This window comes from Gouania willdenowi, chromosome 11 (assembly GCF_900634775.1).
Source record: "Gouania willdenowi chromosome 11, fGouWil2.1, whole genome shotgun sequence".
NCBI lineage: Eukaryota > Metazoa > Chordata > Actinopteri > Blenniiformes > Gobiesocidae > Gouania > Gouania willdenowi.
In genome coordinates this window covers 471,679-490,322 of record NC_041054.1, presented here as the reverse complement: position 1 = coordinate 490,322, position 18,644 = coordinate 471,679, and the positions used below count along the sequence as shown (strand labels likewise).

The following is an 18,644-nucleotide window of genomic DNA, read 5'->3' as shown; positions in this document are numbered from 1 at the left end:
TTTCCATCCAGTGTTATTATTTAAACTAAAACTAATAACCACGAAGCACAGCAACGACTCCTTGGGTTGTGGGTCTGTGCATCAGTATTATGGGTATAACGATAACTCATGCAATGAGTAAGATTCTGTGCTGTTTGGAGTAGAAAAAAACCCAAAACAATTAACTGTGTTATTTTTTTTTTGTCTGTTATTTTTCTGTAATTAATTTATGGCAGTTAACGCATTAAAGTTCCAGCCCTAGAAATAATAACACCAGTTAACTCAATTAGGTTAGACGTATGAAGCTTTTTTGCTGCAATTTTGGAAAGTTTCATAGGCAATAATGACGACATCTGATTAGGGAACGCCGATGAAACAGAAATGGAAAAAGATAAACTGACATAAAAAGTGGGTAAACTCAGAAACTAGGGTTGGGCACCGAGAACCAATTCCTAACGTCCGGTTCCGGAACCGTTATGAAGATGTTTGAATTTCGATTTGATTTTTTGATTCTTAAATGCCCGCACTTTGTTTGTTTCCACAGCTTGCTCTGTTTTTGTTTATGCTGGGTTTGTATAAAGTGCATTCAGAACGCAACTGTAGTGTATGTGTGTGTGTGTGTGTGTGTGTGTGTGTGTGTGTGTGTGTTTGGAGTTATTATAGGATAAGTTCAGCAGAATGTAGGCGTATTCAAGAAGTTAACAGCTTTAATTTTGTCCCGCTAAATGAGGAAGTGTTGGACAGTCCTCTCCTGCTGCCGTCTCTCTGTAGTGGGGGAGGGGCTACTGCCTCGGAATTACAGACAGTGATGGCCGAGGGAGCTGTTGCTTTTTTTATTTTATTTTTTATTGACACGTGCACTCTATACAACTTTTACAATATAAACAATTCACACATTTACCCGTTTATATAAAACATAAATTATTGACAGTCATATACAATTTACATATGTATATAAAGAAAAAAATACTTGAGGTACTTTTACTTTAATCAACACATTAAAGGATTGAAAACAGTCCAAAGTTTCCACTGCTCTTTTGTCTTGTACTCCATGTAAAGAGGTCTTATATTAGTCTGTTTTCTTTTTAAAGTGGTGCAATTTTTGTGGCTTTAGCCTCCAATTAGATTTATGTATATAATATCTTCTCTACAATATAAACAAGTTCAAAATATAACTATTTTTTATAGTTTCTGTTTCCACTGTATCCAGAATAACAATAATCTTTCTCAACTAGATCTGTTGATTGATTTGTCACATGACTGTCCCAGGGTTTGAGTTTGTTTTTTACTTAGTTTCACATCTACCTGTAGCTCTTTGTTTTTTACACTGCTGACAACTTGTTTGTTGTTATTTCAGCGACTTTCACTTTCACAGCTACAGTTGGGGACCTTTGTAACTGAATACCCTGGTTACAGTACAGCAACCATATTAAACTGTCAACTAAGGGCTCTATTCTTCCATGTGCGTAAGTCCAAAAAGCCGCGGCCCAGCGCTGTTTCTGGCTGTGTGCTATTCTCCCCCTGTACTTAAGTCAGTCGCTGCGGGTCTTCATCCCATTTACGCACTGTGGGTGGAGCTGCCCTGAAATGTGGGTGTTCCCATTCAAATCTGGCTTTACGTGCATTCACCGGTGTGCGTAAGTCCTTTTCTTCTTACGTTCTTCTAACCCTGGAATAAGTGCAGCGCCCCCATAAGGTGAAACATTATATTCCACTAGAAATATGGACAATTACATTTGAAGCCACACAGACTCGCGTGTCATGCAGCAGCAGCTGTAATCACTCAGCTGCTGCTGTGTGATGAATTAAAACTCTGACAGACGCAGACTTCTGTCCACGTTGGTCACAGTGATTCAGCTATTTTCATACTATGTCCAACATAAAGTCACAGTTTTATCCACTACAGAGTGAAACAAGCTGTCATATGCAGATGAGGATGAACACAAATCAGTAATCTGATCAAATCAACCTGTTACATTGTTTATCAATGAAGGCGTTTCAAATTAGATTTGCAAGCGTTAGGAAAACTCCATGTTCCGTGATTTCTAGAGAGCCCAAAAAATGACATCACCGCCTCCTTTCCTTCAGCCCGCCTTCATTCACACATACGCGCTTTTTGGCTCCTTACGAGAGGTGGGCGTGTCAGCAGCCTGGACCTGAGAATACGCGTAGTGCGTAACTGCAGACGCACAAAAAAGCGCTTAAGTCCAGACAGGAGAATAGAACCCGAAGTGAATTAATAAAAATGGCTCATGTAAAGGATTTTTCAAATGAAAAAAATTTTCCTGTGAAATCTGTGACCTGTTGACCTGAAAACTCAAAGAATCAGAATCAAGAATCGTTTAGAACAGGAATCGAAATTGACAATCAGAATCAGAATCGTTAAAATCAAAAAATGCCCAACACTATTAGAAACAGAACTGAGTAAAATCAGAATTGGAATTGGCTAAACCTTTGACAGCATGTGCTGACAAAGATTAAAAAAAAAAGGAATTGGGTAAAATCAGAAACGGAAATGGGTAAAAATTTTGAAATAAATAATGTGATAGTGACTGAATACTATTTATTGAACACAACAGGACGTGTGTTGGTCGATCAAGTCTGATTCACAGATTTTTACGTGAGGGCGATGTTTTCATACCTGAGTATTCTGTTGTCCAGGCCATTGGTGCTCCTGGCCGTGCTGCTTCCGTACACGTCTGTGACGATCTGTCCGTACAATGACACCACCGAGCCTGTGACGTAGTGACGTTAACACAATGTGATTAACTGAAATGTCTGATCCCCTGCTCACAGTAACACGTACCTGGAGGTCCAGTGACTGGGCTCATCTGGTGGATGGTGGGCGTGTAATAACTTTCGGTCTGAGAAAAAAAAAAGCAACACTTTTAGAAAATGACACAACAATAGCACGACTCACGATGATTGTGATGAACATACGTAAATTCTGCAGTAGTAGTTGCTCCATCTCCCACATAACTTATCATCAGGAATGGGAACGCCGTCCACGCTGACATGGACCATGTACCAGTCCCGAGGCATGGCTCTGCATGAGGATATCACACAGGGATGTTGGTTTTTATCAGGTTTTCATGCAGAACAAAGCATTTTCAGCACATGCACTTAAACACGGTAACTGGCAGTCAAAAATTCCCTTATTCAGACAAAACTCCAAAAGAAAATAAATTGCATGTAGACATTGGTCATTTGTTTAAAAATGCCATTTTTTTTTTTTTTTGTTTGACTCAAATTCTTCACATGAAAGGTCAAATGAAAAATGCTGTAAAAAAGAAAATATTTAGGATTATTCGTCTGTTTTGGCATCTTAGGCAATCTGGGATGTTCGGAAGAGGATTAGGACCAATTTTGATAGAGAAAATAATTTTGGGCAAATCGAGAATAAAGTCGAAATATCAAGATTAAAGTTGAAATTTTGATTGGCCCTAGTCCGCTTCGGTAGATTTGACTTTATTAGCAAACCTTTGACTTTTATCCTGATATACTATTTTGAGTTTATTTTCCAAATTTTGACCTTAATGTTTTTTTTTACTTTAATCTCGACATTTCAACTTTATTCTTGATTTGCCCGAAATTATTTTCTCTATCAAAATTGGCCCTAATCTGCTTTTGTAGGGATGGGACTGGAATTTTGTGCAAAATGTTGTGATAGTTCACACATTTCTCCTGTAAAAGAAGAGGAAGAACGATAGGATAACAATAGGTTCCTGACAGCTTGTACCGCCTGGTCATGATTTAATGTTTCCCTTTTGATTGTGAAGATAAAAATATCATCATATATACATTTTTAAAAAAAAAACAAATTTTAAAAGAAAACACCATTTTAACCAGCGATGGTGTTTTCCTTGAAAAAGTGTTTTTTAGCCACCAGTAACTAAAAAAATGAAAAAAATAAAATAAAATGTTTGATATTTCCTTGAAAAAAAAAAAACTGTAATGTTTTATATATTTATTATATTAAGTTTGAGATTAATTCATTGAAAAAAAAAAATAAAAAATTGACAGTATTTTGTCACATGTTTAAACATTAGTGATCAATAGTTATTGATTAGTCTGATGATGACCTGGTGTAGCACAGAATCTGGTCTCCATGGGTGGAGTCTCTCTCTACGTCACATGGGACGGAGCGCGTGGCCGACACCAGCCACACGCGGTTACCAAACGTATCGTCCTGTGGATTCAGTTGGAACTGGTTTTCCTGAGCGAAACCTGAGGTAAAAACCAGTAAATAAATAAATAACCTGGTATTAACTGGTATATTATCATATGTACATCCTGTAAAGAAGCAAGAACATTAATGTTTGGGTTTCCACTTAAAGGCTGTGTTGTAAATGTCATACTAACGTATTTATCATACTACGTCTGACGTCTAAAGGACTATGTAGTGCGTTCACATTAGATAGTATGGAAAAATGGAGTACGTGCTACTGACAAAACTTCCTGTTAACTTCAAAACAAGAGCCCTATTTAAAAAAAACTAATGGAAGACAAGAAGAGATGCTTTTATTTTTGAAAAGGAAATGTTTGACTTTTAGCTTGAAGCTGTTCCCAGGACGATTTTACATTCCGCTCGCAATGCATCATGGGACGGTTGAGTATGATTAGTGTGCATACTTAGAAAATGTCCCTATATGCATACATCCGGGTATTTCTCGCATTTTTTTTCATACTATTTAATGTGAAGTACATACTCATTTAGATCTATCTATCTATAAAGCAAGGAATCTGTGTGTGTGTGTGTGTGTGTGTGTGTGTGCGCGTGTGCGCGTGTGCGCGTGTGTGCGTGTGTGCGTGTGTGCGTGTGTGTGTGTGTGTGTGTGTGTGTGCGTGTGTGTGTGTGTGTGTGTGTGTGTGTGTGTGTTCCTCAAATATCGGGCGAATCAGGCTCAGATTGCCATGAGACTTTCAACATGGCTGCTGCTTGGTTCAAAGGTGTGCAATGTCAGATTTGTTTGGACGGCAATGATACTGTTCAAAAATTATTTGATAAAATTGTCCTTCGGGAGCTTTGCAGAACAGCTCAATGCTGACAAGTAGTCAAGTAGTCATGGCAACTCGGGATAAGTTGAAAGCTGCGTAGAAATATTTTTATATATAAATATAAATATGAATATGAATAATGCACAAATTATTATTTTATTATTATTTAAAATAAAAAAATTATACTTAATAATAAAAATAAACACAGGCTTTCACTATCGCAGCTCAAGAATAAGCTGTATTTTTTTCTTAAATGAATCTTGGCAGAACTGTTTAATGTTGACAGGTAGTCATGGTAACTCAGGATAAATTTACAACAGCTCAATGTTGACAGGTAGTCATGGTAACTCAGGATAAAGTTACAACAGCTCAGAGTGACCGTACAAAGGGCTTTTTAAAACAATTAAAGTGGGTCTATTATGCTTTACAAATTCCGTGTGCGTCTAAACTGACTGTTGTGGAATAATGACACTTAACGAGTCTGTTCCAGTCTGAGGAGAACCGGATCCGCGAGGACAACAAACTGGAATCAGAATAGATGGTGTTCAACTCCCTACAGTGTCCATGCTAAAAGCCAAAATATATGAACCTCCCACTTTTCTATAGTAATACATACGTCCTACGGACACTGCACTAGTGTTGTATGATGAATGTGACTTCTTTTAATCTCGTTCTCTCTACATGAGTTAATATAATAACTACAACAGGTGAACATATAATTCAAAAGCAGCTCGTTCATCTCACTGTTATAAATCATTATAATATTTAATATTTCTACAGAATAATGAGCTTTACCTTTTCCTGTGATGGTGAGTCGAGTCGCTCCATTCAGACTTCCTCTGCGTGGATTGATGATGGTAATCTCTTGTGCATCTGAAATTAAAATGTTTTACAGAAAAAAATAAATAAATAAAAGAAACATTTTACATGAGACAATAAACTGCACAGTATATCACATTTCTACTGCTGGAAATATGAACTAATCATCACTATGGTTTGTTATCTAGATAGATAGATAGATAGATAGATAGATAGATAGATAGATAGATAGATAGATAGATAGATAGATAGCTTTATTTCAGACTCAGGGTCCATAAAAAACATACAAACAAACACAAAAACACATAAGAATTATAATTATATATAATAATTATCATATAAAAATCGAGAATATGAGAAAATAAAACTTCATGATTATGAAATATGAAAAAAAATTAAGGGGCAACAAAAAACGTATAATTACGAGTTATAAGAAGCAATATTTATGAGCAAAACTTACAGAGAAAAAAAAGGAATAATTTTGTGATATAAAAAGTTGTACCGGAGATTTAATTAGTTATAGTAATAAGACTAACTATGAATTATATAACTATATATCTGTAGCTATAAAAGTAACATTTATTAGATTAAGAAATGTTATAATAAAAAATGTAAAGATTTAAAATGTCATAACTATGAGAAAAAATTATGAGAAGTTAAAAACATCCTAATTATGAGGTATATGAAGTCATAATTATGAGATATAAAAGGTCATACTTATGGGATAGAATAAGTTGTAATTATGAAATGTAAAATGTTAAAATTCTGAGATGTAAAAAAAAATCATGATTATGAGATACAAAGGTTATATATATTATACATGAAATTATTCATTTTGAGATATTTAAGTTATGATTTTAACTAGGTCATAATTATGATTTTATAAGTTGTAAATATGCAATATGAAAAGATAATATTCTGAGATTAAAAAATATCTAAAAAATCATGATTATGAGATACGAAGGTTATACATATTAGATATTAAATTTATAAATTTGAGATACAGAAGTTATGATTTCAATTAAAAGCCATAATTATGAGATAAAAACCTGTTGCATGTTACATTGGCGTAACATGTTAATATGTAACAGTAGTGAAGAATGCTGTTCGTGTGCTAGAAAAATTTAACATTTTAATTTCACCACATTTTGATTATCAGATAATTTATCTTAAATTATTTTTTTTATTAATAATATTTACATATTTTTTTCCAGTTTCTGTGAAACCAGCTTTACATTCAGGTTGTTTAAAATAAATATAATATGTTAAATATAAACATATGATGGACTTACCACAGCAGCAGCTCCAGAGAGCAAAGAGAAGGGCCGTGGCCCTCAGACCACAAACCATCCTCCTGTAGTGCTACGGAACCTTCTGGAAAATTAAAAACAAAATCAAACACAAAAATGGGACAAAGAAAAAAAATCCTTCTTAAATAAATAACAATATGATTAAAAAAAATTTAAAAAAAGATTTTTTTTAAATGGGAAAAAAAGTCAAATCACAGATGATAATTTGCACAAGTATATGTATATATATATATATATATATATACACATTATTTTACTACGAGTTATAAATTAACCTCACCTGTTGACAGTAACTATGATCACCTGTTACAAACACCTCTCTCTCTCTCTCTCTCTCTCTGCAGCCCTTTATGAGCATACAGGCCCCGCCCCTCACCTGTAAGGTGGCGGGGACAGGAGTTCACCCCATATCTGTAACCATCATCAGGAAGTTGTTTTTTTTTTTATTCCTTTGTTGATAAAAAAAACTGCATGACCTCAATCTAAAAGCAGATTTAGAAGATTTTCTCATCATCTTTTTTTAGCTTTAACAAAGAGTTGAGAATATTTCAAGAATGTTTTGGATAAACCACAGAGTTGGGGTGGAGGAGTTTGTTGTCAGAAGTAATTTAAAATAAATAGTAATACATGTCCTTAGTAAAGTCATTTCTGTCAGTTTGTTTTGTAAATAGTTTTGATTTTTTTGGTGTTTCTTGTGTATTGCACCACTTGTTTAGTTAGTTAGGTGGTGCAATACACAAGAAAGTTAGAACAAATCAGGGAGAACAATGTTAAAAAATGATCAGAGGAAAGGAGGCGCTAGTGGTTAGTGAAGCTAAACCAGGATCTATGAGGAAAACATCTGGACAACATCTGAATATGTTTGGCTCATTTCTTGTCAGGTAAGTGAATTGTTGATAGCAGCACCTCGTAACTGATTTTCTAGTGTGATGATAATAATAATATAACTCATATCAAGCTACTGCATGTGGCATTATTGACTGAATATAATCATATTTAATAACCTGCTACAATAGCAACATAGTTTTTAAAATGTAGAGGTGTATTTCTCATTGTATTCCAGGTCAAAGGTCTGAACTTTTACCGTTATTGCGTTAATTACTTTGGCCTTCACGACACATCTGTCATTGATGACTTGATCCACACACCATCTGGTTATAGGTCTACAAACTTCGATAAGATTTAAGGACTTCCGCTGGTGAGAGAACCAGGTAGTTAACGATATCAGGATACATAATAGACAAGACTCTCCGGGACGTAATTATTGATCCAGATTCATGTCACCAAACAAGGTCAACCGCAAATTTGCCGTGACACAGTAAAGAAGTTGATGAAGTCATCACTGCTCAGGTTGAACAGAACTGTGGTTTTTGGTGAGCCTGGCTACAGTGTTGAATAGAAACTGATGATTATCGTTGTTTTCTTCTATGAAATTGAATAATAGGAAGTTCTAACTTTGCAGAGCTTATTTTATAAGTTAACCAACTCTTTCTGCAGGTAGTATAAACTTATACCATGTTTGATGAGAGCCACTTCCTTTCTAATTTTCATGATGCCTGTTTTAAAAGACGCATTTCAGAATTGAGATAAGATAAGATAAAACTGTAATTTTAGATGTTGCAGCAGCTAAAAAAAATAGGGAAGCAAGAAATATAACACCATCAAACAATAATTAAATGAGGGAAGAAAAAGATAGATTTAAATAATACAAGGCATAAGCACTATGTACACTTTCACTTGTGGATCACACACATACTAGACATAAACATAAACACTATGTACACTTTGTACAATATACCAGGGAGTGACCTTTTTATGATATATCGTCTTCTTTTTAAGCGGAGCAACAGCATCCAGAGCTGTGTGTAGTGACAACATTGCACTGTTGATAAGATCATCTATTTTCTCTGTTGTAAAACGTTGATAGCTGCTCTCTGTTGATAAGATACGATAAGATAACATAAGATAAAATTGTATTGATCCCCCAATGGGTGAAATTAAATAAATACAAGGTTCAAAAGCAGAAACGCACGATCTGAGCACGATTCCACAAAAAAGGAGAAACTGTATGAGCTCACCACATATATACCAGTTTTACGGTAACCTTTGGTTAAAATAGGAACAACCCTCAAAAACTGTTGATAAATCAATCACTGGTTTGTTATGTGTTCACAGCCCAATGCTACATCCATGTGACAAAGTGTGCTAGTGGTTCCCAATGGGGGGTTAGCGCCCTGCATTGGAGCTTTTTCACTGCTGCTGAGTGATCATGGCTAATAACGTAAAACACCTTTGGGACATAAAGGGGGACTTAGATTCAGAAATAAGAGAAAGGGGGATTTGAGCCAAAAAAGTTTGAGAACCACTGCCATAGCTTATAAATACTTGTTTTAGGAGTCGCTGCTTTCTCTACTTCTCAGAACAGCATTAAAAGCTCAGTTAGATGAATTACTGAGTGTGTTCTAACCCAAACACTCATCTAAATAAGCCACACTACAGACCTCACTCACACGTGCTGTCCCTTAGAGGAGAAACAGTCAAAAGTGCCACATACTGTGCAGCTTTTTGTAAATAAGTGTGCCAGAAACACTCAAAAGGACAACAAAAATACACAAAATGACTCAAGATATACAGAAAAATGCAGAAAATAGAAAAAAGCCAGAAAAACTCAAAAAGTTACTCCAAAAACACATAAAACTACTTAAAATATAAACAATTCAACAACAAAAACTACACAGAATGACTCCAAAATATGTTTCTGTTTTGGTGATACGGAAAATTACAATTTTGCATACATTTTGATTCTATAGCTTAAAAATACTTATTTTTTAAGTCAATGCTCTCTCTAGCGACTGTGGCTCAGGTGGTAGTGGGTCGTCTTCTGATCGAGAGGTTGGGGGTTCGATCCCAGTACCTGACTATGTGTCCAAGTGTCCTTGGGCAAGACACTGAACATTAAGTTGCTCCCAATGGTCGACTAGCGCCTTGCATAGCAGTCCTGTCCCACTGGTGTGTGAATGTGAGAGTGATTGGGTGAATGAGCTGATATGTAAAGCACTTTGAGACTGTTTCAGTGGTGATAAAGCTCTATATAAATCAAGTCCATTTACCATTTACTTCTCAGAACATTAAAAGCACAGTTAGATGAATTACTGAGTGCGTTCTAACCCAGACCTTCACCTAAACAAGCAACACTACAGACCTCACTCACACGTGCTGTCCCTTACACGTGAAAAACCACAAGTGGCACATATTGTTCAGCTGTTTGTAAATAAAAGTGCCTGTGTGGCATTTTTTTTAAAATGTATTTATATTTACACACACACACACACACACACACACACACCCACGCACACACACACACACACACACACACACACACACACACACACACACACCTTGTCCATTGTCCACAAAGCTTGCTATGGTGTTCGCTGCCTTTGAAGACCTGAAGAAGCTGGCGTTGAGTCCCAGCTTCTCAGCAGTGGAGAAGGTTTTATAGATGGAGAGCATGTAGTCATGAGGCTCTGCTTTCTGTCCTTTGTCCAGTGATGGAGTGGAGAACTTCTTCACATACTTCACTGCTGCTGTTTGCTCTTCATGGAGCTTTGCTTTGCTGGCCCTGAGGGCTGAGGCGGTGTGGAGATGAGACAGGTCCCACACCAGCACCAGGAGCCCACATATGGAGGTGAGCAGATGGAGATCCATCCTCTGGTCTCGTCCTGGTGCTGCTGCTGGGACCACAGATCAAACCTCTGGAGCTGTGTGTGTGCACGGAGGAGGAGGAGGAGGAGGAGGGAGGCAGTCGGTGCAGGGTGCAGGGAGACACGCCCACAGAGCACAAGTCAAGGCACGTAAACTGAATGTTTCTCTCCCTGCGCAGATAAGATGCGCAAAAAACGCTCCAACTTTCCGATGCAAATTCTCATTTTTCTCACAGAAACATCATCTGATGCAGTTTCAAACTCTCACTTTTTCTCTCAGACATGGTTCAGACTCTGTGCGGCTGCGCGTGCTGCTGTTTCACGGAGTCTCGCGCCCTCTGCTGCCGCGCGGGAAAAACAGCAGAAATCAGCGACCTTCAGCACCACGGACAGAGTCCTCCGTTACCATGGATACACTAACTAACCGTTGTAAAGAGAACTGATATATCCTACTCAAATAGAAGTACTGTTACTTGATTAAAATTGTATTAAAGTACAAGTGAATCATAAAATACTCAAATACAAGTAAAAAAAAAGTAGCTCAATTACACAGTACTCAAAGTAAAAGTTAGTTACTTTCACTCCCATGTTTATTTTTGGTAATAAATCTTTCCATAAGTTCCCTAGCATACAGTAAACATCTCATGGATAAACTTTAAAAGGAAGAGAACAAATCTACCACAAAGGCATCTGTATGAAAAAAAAAGGTTTGTTAAAATGTACAATTAATTCAATTCAAAATAAATAAAACATCTCAGTATCTAAGTATAGATTTTTTTGTGAACTCTAAAACTGAGAAAATAAGCCATTCAATGCATGCATTACCTTTAATCTGATTGGTCGACTATGATGTGATGCATTTGATTGTCCTCTGGTCACGTCATTTTTTGTAGTTTGATAATTAGTAATTAGTTATTTGTGGGAACTGAGAGGTCGGTGCTCTGCAGTGATGATTGACAGGAAACAAGACAAATTATCTGACTGAGACAGGAAGTCAAATATTAAATACTGTTGTAGATAGTTTTCTGTGAGGATTGTTTATGTTCTTGTTGCTTGAATATTTCAGTTGTTTGGCTACAATAATAATGAAGATGATGATGATGATGATAGGGATATAATATTAATAGTGACAGTAATAATAGTAATAATAGTAATGGTTATATTAACAATAATAGTAATAACAAAATAATATAATACGAATCCAGTAACTATAACACCATAATAAAAACAATAATATTAATAATAATAAACAATATTAAATAATAATAATGTAATATAAAAATACAATAATAAAATAGCAATAATAATTATAGCAATAACAAAAATAATGAGAATTCCAGTAACGATAATATAAAATATTAACAATAAAAATAAAAATAGCACGATAATATGAGAATATTATGATAATTATAAAGATACCAATAACAATAATACAGTAGTTGTACAATTATACAATAATAATAATAATTGTCAAACGCAATGTATAGCCTTAAGCAATGTTGTCAGTAAAAACCTGAGCACATCTGAACGTTTTCTGGGTTCCTTTTGTTCTATTTATGTCTATCTATCTATCTATCTATCTATCTATCTATCTATCTATCTATCTATCTATCTATAATGTCTGTCGTTTATTAAAAATAAACCCGGTGAAAACTGCTTGTATAATGATTTATGACCACTTTAATTGTGTAGTACATCATTCCTCTATAGATGTAAAGCACTGTAGGAGCCATTGACACCGTTCCAAGATGTAGACGCGCCGCTCTGATTGGCTGCCGCAGTCGATGCGGCGTCTACGTGTATAATGTCTATGATTAAAATGGCATTTAAAACACGAAAGCAACAGATTATTCAAAATATTCACCTCCTCCCGCCATTTCCGGTTTTAACCCTATTGCTGTTCACTGACTGGTGGATGTTCTGAGCCAATCAGAGGCCGTGACAATAATCAAGTGGACATTATTGACGCGCCCCCTTTTGAGATTTCTCAAACTGTGATTGGTTAAAGCTTTTGAGTTCAACAACCGGATAGCGCATTGGTGGATTTTTTTTTTTTAGAAGGGTCGCTACAAACCACGCCCCCTACAATGCTAACGCAGCGGAACTAGCTAATGTGTGTCTGTTTCCGGCGGTAGAATTAAGCGAGGGGACCGTGTGTTCCCGAGCTGATGCATCCGGACAAAGGACTCGTAATCATGGCTGCAGAATAAACCCGGTTGTAACCCTTATTTAATCGGAACCGTGAGTGTTTAATAGTAATCGGATCATGAACAAAGACTCCCAGATGAGAGCCGCCATCAACCAGAAGCTCATAGAAATGGGTGAAAGGGAGAGGTAGGTCCTCTCTGCTTCACCTTCTGATTCATCTGGGATCAAACACAGCTTTTACACACGTGCCCCGGTCATAACAAACAAGAAAACAACTGAACATTATTTATTAAAACACATCAGAAGAGAGAAATACATAAAAAACATAACTACTAATGTGAATAAGTCAGCACTTCATTTAGTTTCAGGCCCTTTTGCAGCTCGTTTCATAATCAGAAGTACTTTATTTAATGTTTCACACAGAAATCAGAAAATATAAGTATTTATGGCAGGGGTTCTCAACCTTAGGGTCGCGAGACACTGGGAGGGGCTCTCGGATGTTTTCAAGTAACTTGAGAATTTTTTTTTTTTTTTACAATTTGAGCCCATTTAATTTATTTTCTTTTTACCCTTTTTCTGCAACTACACCAAGCTTTCCATATTTTAATCTATTTTCATCACGTTTTCTTGCCATTTTTTTTGCTCTTTTTAATGCATTTTTGCTACATTACTCACTTTTCAGCGCATTTTTTCCTACTTTCAAGACATTTTCAACATATTTAAACCCTTTCCACTACTTTCCCACATATGTTGACCCATTATTGTCACTTTTTTTTTTTTTTTTTACCTCTTTTCACCATATTTCATGCTTATTTTTGTCAAATTTACCACATTCACCCTTTATCATGCCCATTATTTATCAGTTTAAACTAATTGATCCAATATTGACACTTAAAACCTTTTTACCATTTTTTTCTGTCTGTTTTTTCTCCACTTGTTTCTGCAACTTTTAACCAAATTCTGTGGTTTTTCAAATTTCATTTCACCATTTTTGGTCACTTTTAACCCATTTTATTTCTGATTAAAACTAGGAATATTTTTAAAACAATTTGAGCCTATTTTGGCTTTTTTTTTAAATTTATTTATTTTTTTTTTTAAATACCATTTTCCTGCAACTACATCAAACTTGCTGTATTTTAACTTATTTTTGTCACTTTGTCTTATTTTTGATCCTTTGCTCCTTACTCTCATTTCTGACACTTCTCCATCACATTTCAATGACTTTTCTGCACATTTTTTCTACTTTTAAGACATTTTCAGAACTTATAAACCTTTTCCACCTAATATCACATATGTTGACCCATTATTGTCACTTTTAACCTCTTTTCACTGTATTTCACATTTATTTTTTCCAATTTAACCACATTCATCATTTGTCATGCCCAATATTTTAAACTAATTGTTCCAATATTGACACTTTAAACCCTATTTTTTACCACTTTATCTGTTTTTGGCCACGTTAATTTAAATCTTTGTTTTAATCAGAAATAAAATGAGTTAAAAGTGACCAAAAATGGTGGAAAAGGTGGAGAAATGGGATTTTAAAAACCACAGAAATTGGTTAAAAGTTGCACAATCTTGTCATCATGTTGTCATGATGATAAATGTACTTTATTTCTTCAACGTCTAAAACATGTCAAAGTTGTTGCATTCAGGCTCAAAATGATCAGAACGGGAAAAATGGCGGCCCAGGGCCCACATGTGGCCATCGGTCTAATTTTATGCACAAATCTACTCCACAAACACAAAATGTAACGGAAAAGACAAAAATGACTGCAAAATACACAAAATGAATGAAAAATATACAAAAATACAAGAATACACCATTTTAAAAAATTCAATAACTCCAAAAACACAAAACGACAACAAAAACAAACAGTGGCTTTAAAAACACACAAAACATGTACAAAATGACTACAAAAATACGCAACAACATATTTTTTCTTAATTCTGACATGAATATGGATAACATGGCCCTCACCTGGATTTAAAAGGAAAACTTTAACCTTTTTACAAGCTGCTAAATAGAGAAATACATAAAATACAGAGAGATGAATCAATCAAATACACAAAGAACAGACTTTTGTTCAGTTTTAGCGTTTCCATGTTTTACGTCTGTTTACGTGTGATCTACAGGTTAAAGGAGCTGCTCAGAACTAAACTGGTGGAGTGTGGATGGAAGGATCAGATGAAGGCTCACTGTAAAGGTACAAAGCATGTTATTACAACATCAATAGATCAACTTATTCACTTATTTTGGTCATAAAATGAAGAAAAGCTACTAGGGATGTAATGATGAATTGTAAGGCAGTTAAATATCGATTCATAGGTATCACGGTTAATAATGATACTGTGAAAATTGAATCGCAGTACTTTTTTTAAACAGCTGAGGGCGCTATATATTTATACTTCTCTTGTCCAGAAGTGTTGGCAGCGGGCGGAATCTCCTACTACTCTCTTTCTGGCCGCCTTCTACTCTTAAACATATTCATAAATGATTCCTTACCCCTTTAGCAGTGAAATAATATCTGTAATATTACGTGAATATCTGTAAAAGTCACTTTTTTCTATTAGCTCTGTCTGCTAGCATAGCATCTCTTCTTCACTGCTGGAATATCTGCATGCCAACTGACCACTGGGTTACCAGCGCCTTCTGCTGGTCCAAACAAATATCTGACATAAATAAAGTGAAATGACTGTTTTTTTTTTTTTAAGTCCAATTGTTAAGGCACAAAATACATTTTCATTTGTACTTTTAAAAAGAAAAAGAACTATTATGTAGTTTTGCATTGTTTACTATAGAACCAGAATTTAAATTAATAGGCTTCTTCTTCATTTGTATTATTCCTTTACTTATTTCATTCAAGATTTATTTTTAGTTAAATTGCATTGTTTTGAATAGTTTATCAAGGGATTATTTTGACAATGAAATATAAAAGGAAAATAATACAGCATTTTCTAGTTTTTTTCCCAAAAAAAATAAAGGAATATTTTTCAGTCATCATTTGTCTACAGTCCCATTTTGTAAAATAAATCTTGAGAGAATCGAATCGTATCGGGAGTTGAGTGAATCGTTACATCCCTAAAAGCTCCTTTATTTCTCCTTTTGTTTGGGTGCATGTTTGTTCATATTTTTCTCACGCTATAATTGTGAGAAAATGTTCTTTTTTCTGACATGACGACACATGTGTGCAGATGTGATCAGAGAAAAAGGTCTGGAGCACGTCACAGTGGAAGATCTAGTCACAGAAGTCACACCTAAAGGCAGAGGTACGACATCCGACCACTATTAGTGCGTTAACAGGTGAATAAGAACAAACAGGTTACATTACAGGCGTCGAATCATGACTCGACAACAGGAAGTGACAAATAGATGGTGAATAAATTACGGCATGTGCATCAGTTTAACATCAAGGGCTACAAAAGGGTTTCAGAGGGTAAAAAATACAAAATAAAGCAAATAATGATGGAGGTGAAGCTCTCTAAAAACACCCAGAGACGACCTACAGAAACCAACAGGCAAGTGAATATTTAATAATTATTTAATGTTCTAATAACCTTGAGTTTTTTTTAGTTTTTTTAATTTCTAGTTTCTCATTGTTTCAATAATGGAGAGATTTTAAGAAGGTTTATATGAGGACAGATTGTTATAATTTAATGCATAATAAAGGTGATTGACTTCAGTCATTTTTTAAAAGTCTTTATTATAAAGACAGTAATAATTTTTTTATTATGGAGAATAACAACTTATTCATATATTGTTTCAAGAAAACATTGAGTACCTTGAGTATGACGACGTCAGCCCAAGTGTCCTCTTTATTGAACATTAAAATATGGTCACCTTCAGTGACGTACCGTGACCACTAGAGTTGGGTAGGCACGTTGCAAATCAAGACCACCAATGATAATTTCATATGTTTCTGCTGTCAAGTGTTAATTCAATTCAAATCAATTTTATTTGTATAAAGCAATTTCCAACAAAATCATCTCAATGCGCTTATCAAAATATGAAATTCATAATAAGAAAGAAAAAAACCAATAAGATCCACATGAACAAGTGTTTAGCATCTAACAAAATCATCATCATAAACACCATTAAAGAAACATAAACAATAATTTAATATAACCTTCATACTCTCCCAACAACATATATCTCATGACACGACAGCACATCTGTTGTTTGTGTTGGAAACACAGAAACATGGAGAAAATAACAACAACAACAACTCAGAACAGCCTCAGTGAGGAGCATCCACAAAGTCAATCCTTCCTTTTGTTCCATTCACTGTAGAAAGTACCAACAATGTTCTGACCTTACCTTTGCTGAAGGTCTGGTAGCTCAGGTGTTGGTCTCCATCTTTTAAAAGCTGTTGTTTTTCCTCAAAAAAAAAGTTTCTCTATAATCTCTGGCACTGTCATCCTGACTGTAGCGTTATCCCACCCACTAGCTAGAGAACGTAGCAGCAGCGGTCACGTGGCATCTATTCACTAATGCACTGTGAACTTAGGTATAGCATTTAGCATAGCGCGGTTACGTCCAAAGGCAGCTCTCTACACTGCCTTTGGACGTAAATGGTTTTCATCTTGGGGAACTGACTGCGCATGCGCAAACACGTGAAACCACGCAATGGTAACAGAGGCAGAGGAGCAACGTGCCTTTGGGAGGGGGCGTGGCCTCCCTTATATATTATTTATACATAGAAGTTCAAACCAGGGCACATTAATGTTGAATTTGCTGTTTTTCCCACAAAAACAAAATCTGTGGCCCACTTAAGGTCAAAGTGGTCTGTGTTTGGCCCCTGAACTAAAATAGGTTTTAGACCCCTGGTTTACAGGCACACAATGAACTCTGGTTTGTTAGAAATGTGTGAAAATGTCCAGAAGGGGGCGCAATACTGATCCAATCAATTAAAGCGATGGAAAATAACCAAGAAACACAATCATAAAGTAGCATAAATATAATAATAATATTTAAGGTTAGTGGTGGCCTTTCAACATTGTTTGCCACATTTTGCCCATTTTAGCTCCGCTTTGCCTTTACATACCACTTGGTTTCTCTTTATTTTACCATTTTTTGCCCACTTTTGACTGTTTTTGGCCCATTTTAATCGCCTTTCACTCTTTTTTGCCACGTTTGGAACATTTTTGGACCATTTGTTACCATGTCTGCCACAAAGCTATGTGTGAACTGTTGTGTGTCCGTGTGGTTAAAGTGGTACTGATTGTGTCTCCTTGTTCTCCCCCCCCCCGCAGCGCTGGTTCCAGACAGTGTGAAGAAGGAGCTCCTGCAGAGAATTAGGGCGTTCCTGGCCCAACACGCCACTCTGTGAGCGCGGCGGCGCTGCCAGGAATCACATCCCAACTCCCTTTTGTTTGTTTTCATTGTGTCAGTTTGATTTTCTGTGTTTTCTTATTGAATTTACTTTGAAATGATGCCGTTTTGGAGAAAAATGGAAAATAAAGCGCTGCCTGTTTTTAGTTGTTGCCTCTTTGTCAGTTTTTATACAGTGTCTGAGGATGAGCCCCATGTCACTCTATGAACTTACATAGAAAACACACAACCTTTGATCAAATATTGGCTTAAGATGTTTGGCTGTGAAACTGGAAACCAAAGAGCTGTGTGTGGCTCTTGAGCCAATCGTTGGTCGTTTTCTGTCCACAGTGACGCGAACCAGCAGATAAAGGT

The 18,644-nt window shown here is 35.8% G+C and overlaps 1 protein-coding gene and 1 pseudogene across 1 annotated transcript; one reads left to right on the top strand and one right to left on the bottom strand.

Moving 5' to 3' along the window:
• The window catches only part of LOC114472560 (fibrocystin-L-like), a 66,046-nt pseudogene extending 58,626 nt beyond the window's left edge, over window positions 1-7,420 (bottom strand).
• Window positions 7,421-12,942: 5,522 nt separating this feature from the next.
• Window positions 12,943-18,436, top strand: LOC114471838 (transcription and mRNA export factor ENY2). Its single transcript, XM_028460777.1, has 4 exons — window positions 12,943-13,144; window positions 15,095-15,165; window positions 16,154-16,228; window positions 18,212-18,436. The coding sequence occupies exons 1-4, from the start codon at window positions 13,077-13,079 to the stop codon at window positions 18,286-18,288; spliced, it is 291 nt and encodes a 96-aa protein (XP_028316578.1). The 5' UTR covers window positions 12,943-13,076; the 3' UTR covers window positions 18,289-18,436.
• Window positions 18,437-18,644: the final 208 nt, after the last annotated feature.

Bases quoted from the DNA above. Each gene is read 5' to 3' on its own strand.
- LOC114471838 (XM_028460777.1), top strand. From the start codon at position 13,077: ATGAACAAAGACTCCCAGATGAGAGCCGCCATCAACCAGAAGCTCATA. The intron at 13,145-15,094 runs GTAGGTCCTCTC...TGTGATCTACAG, and splicing joins GAAATGGGTGAAAGGGAGAG to GTTAAAGGAGCTGCTCAGAA. The intron at 16,229-18,211 runs GTACGACATCCG...CCCCCCCCGCAG, and splicing joins AGTCACACCTAAAGGCAGAG to CGCTGGTTCCAGACAGTGTG.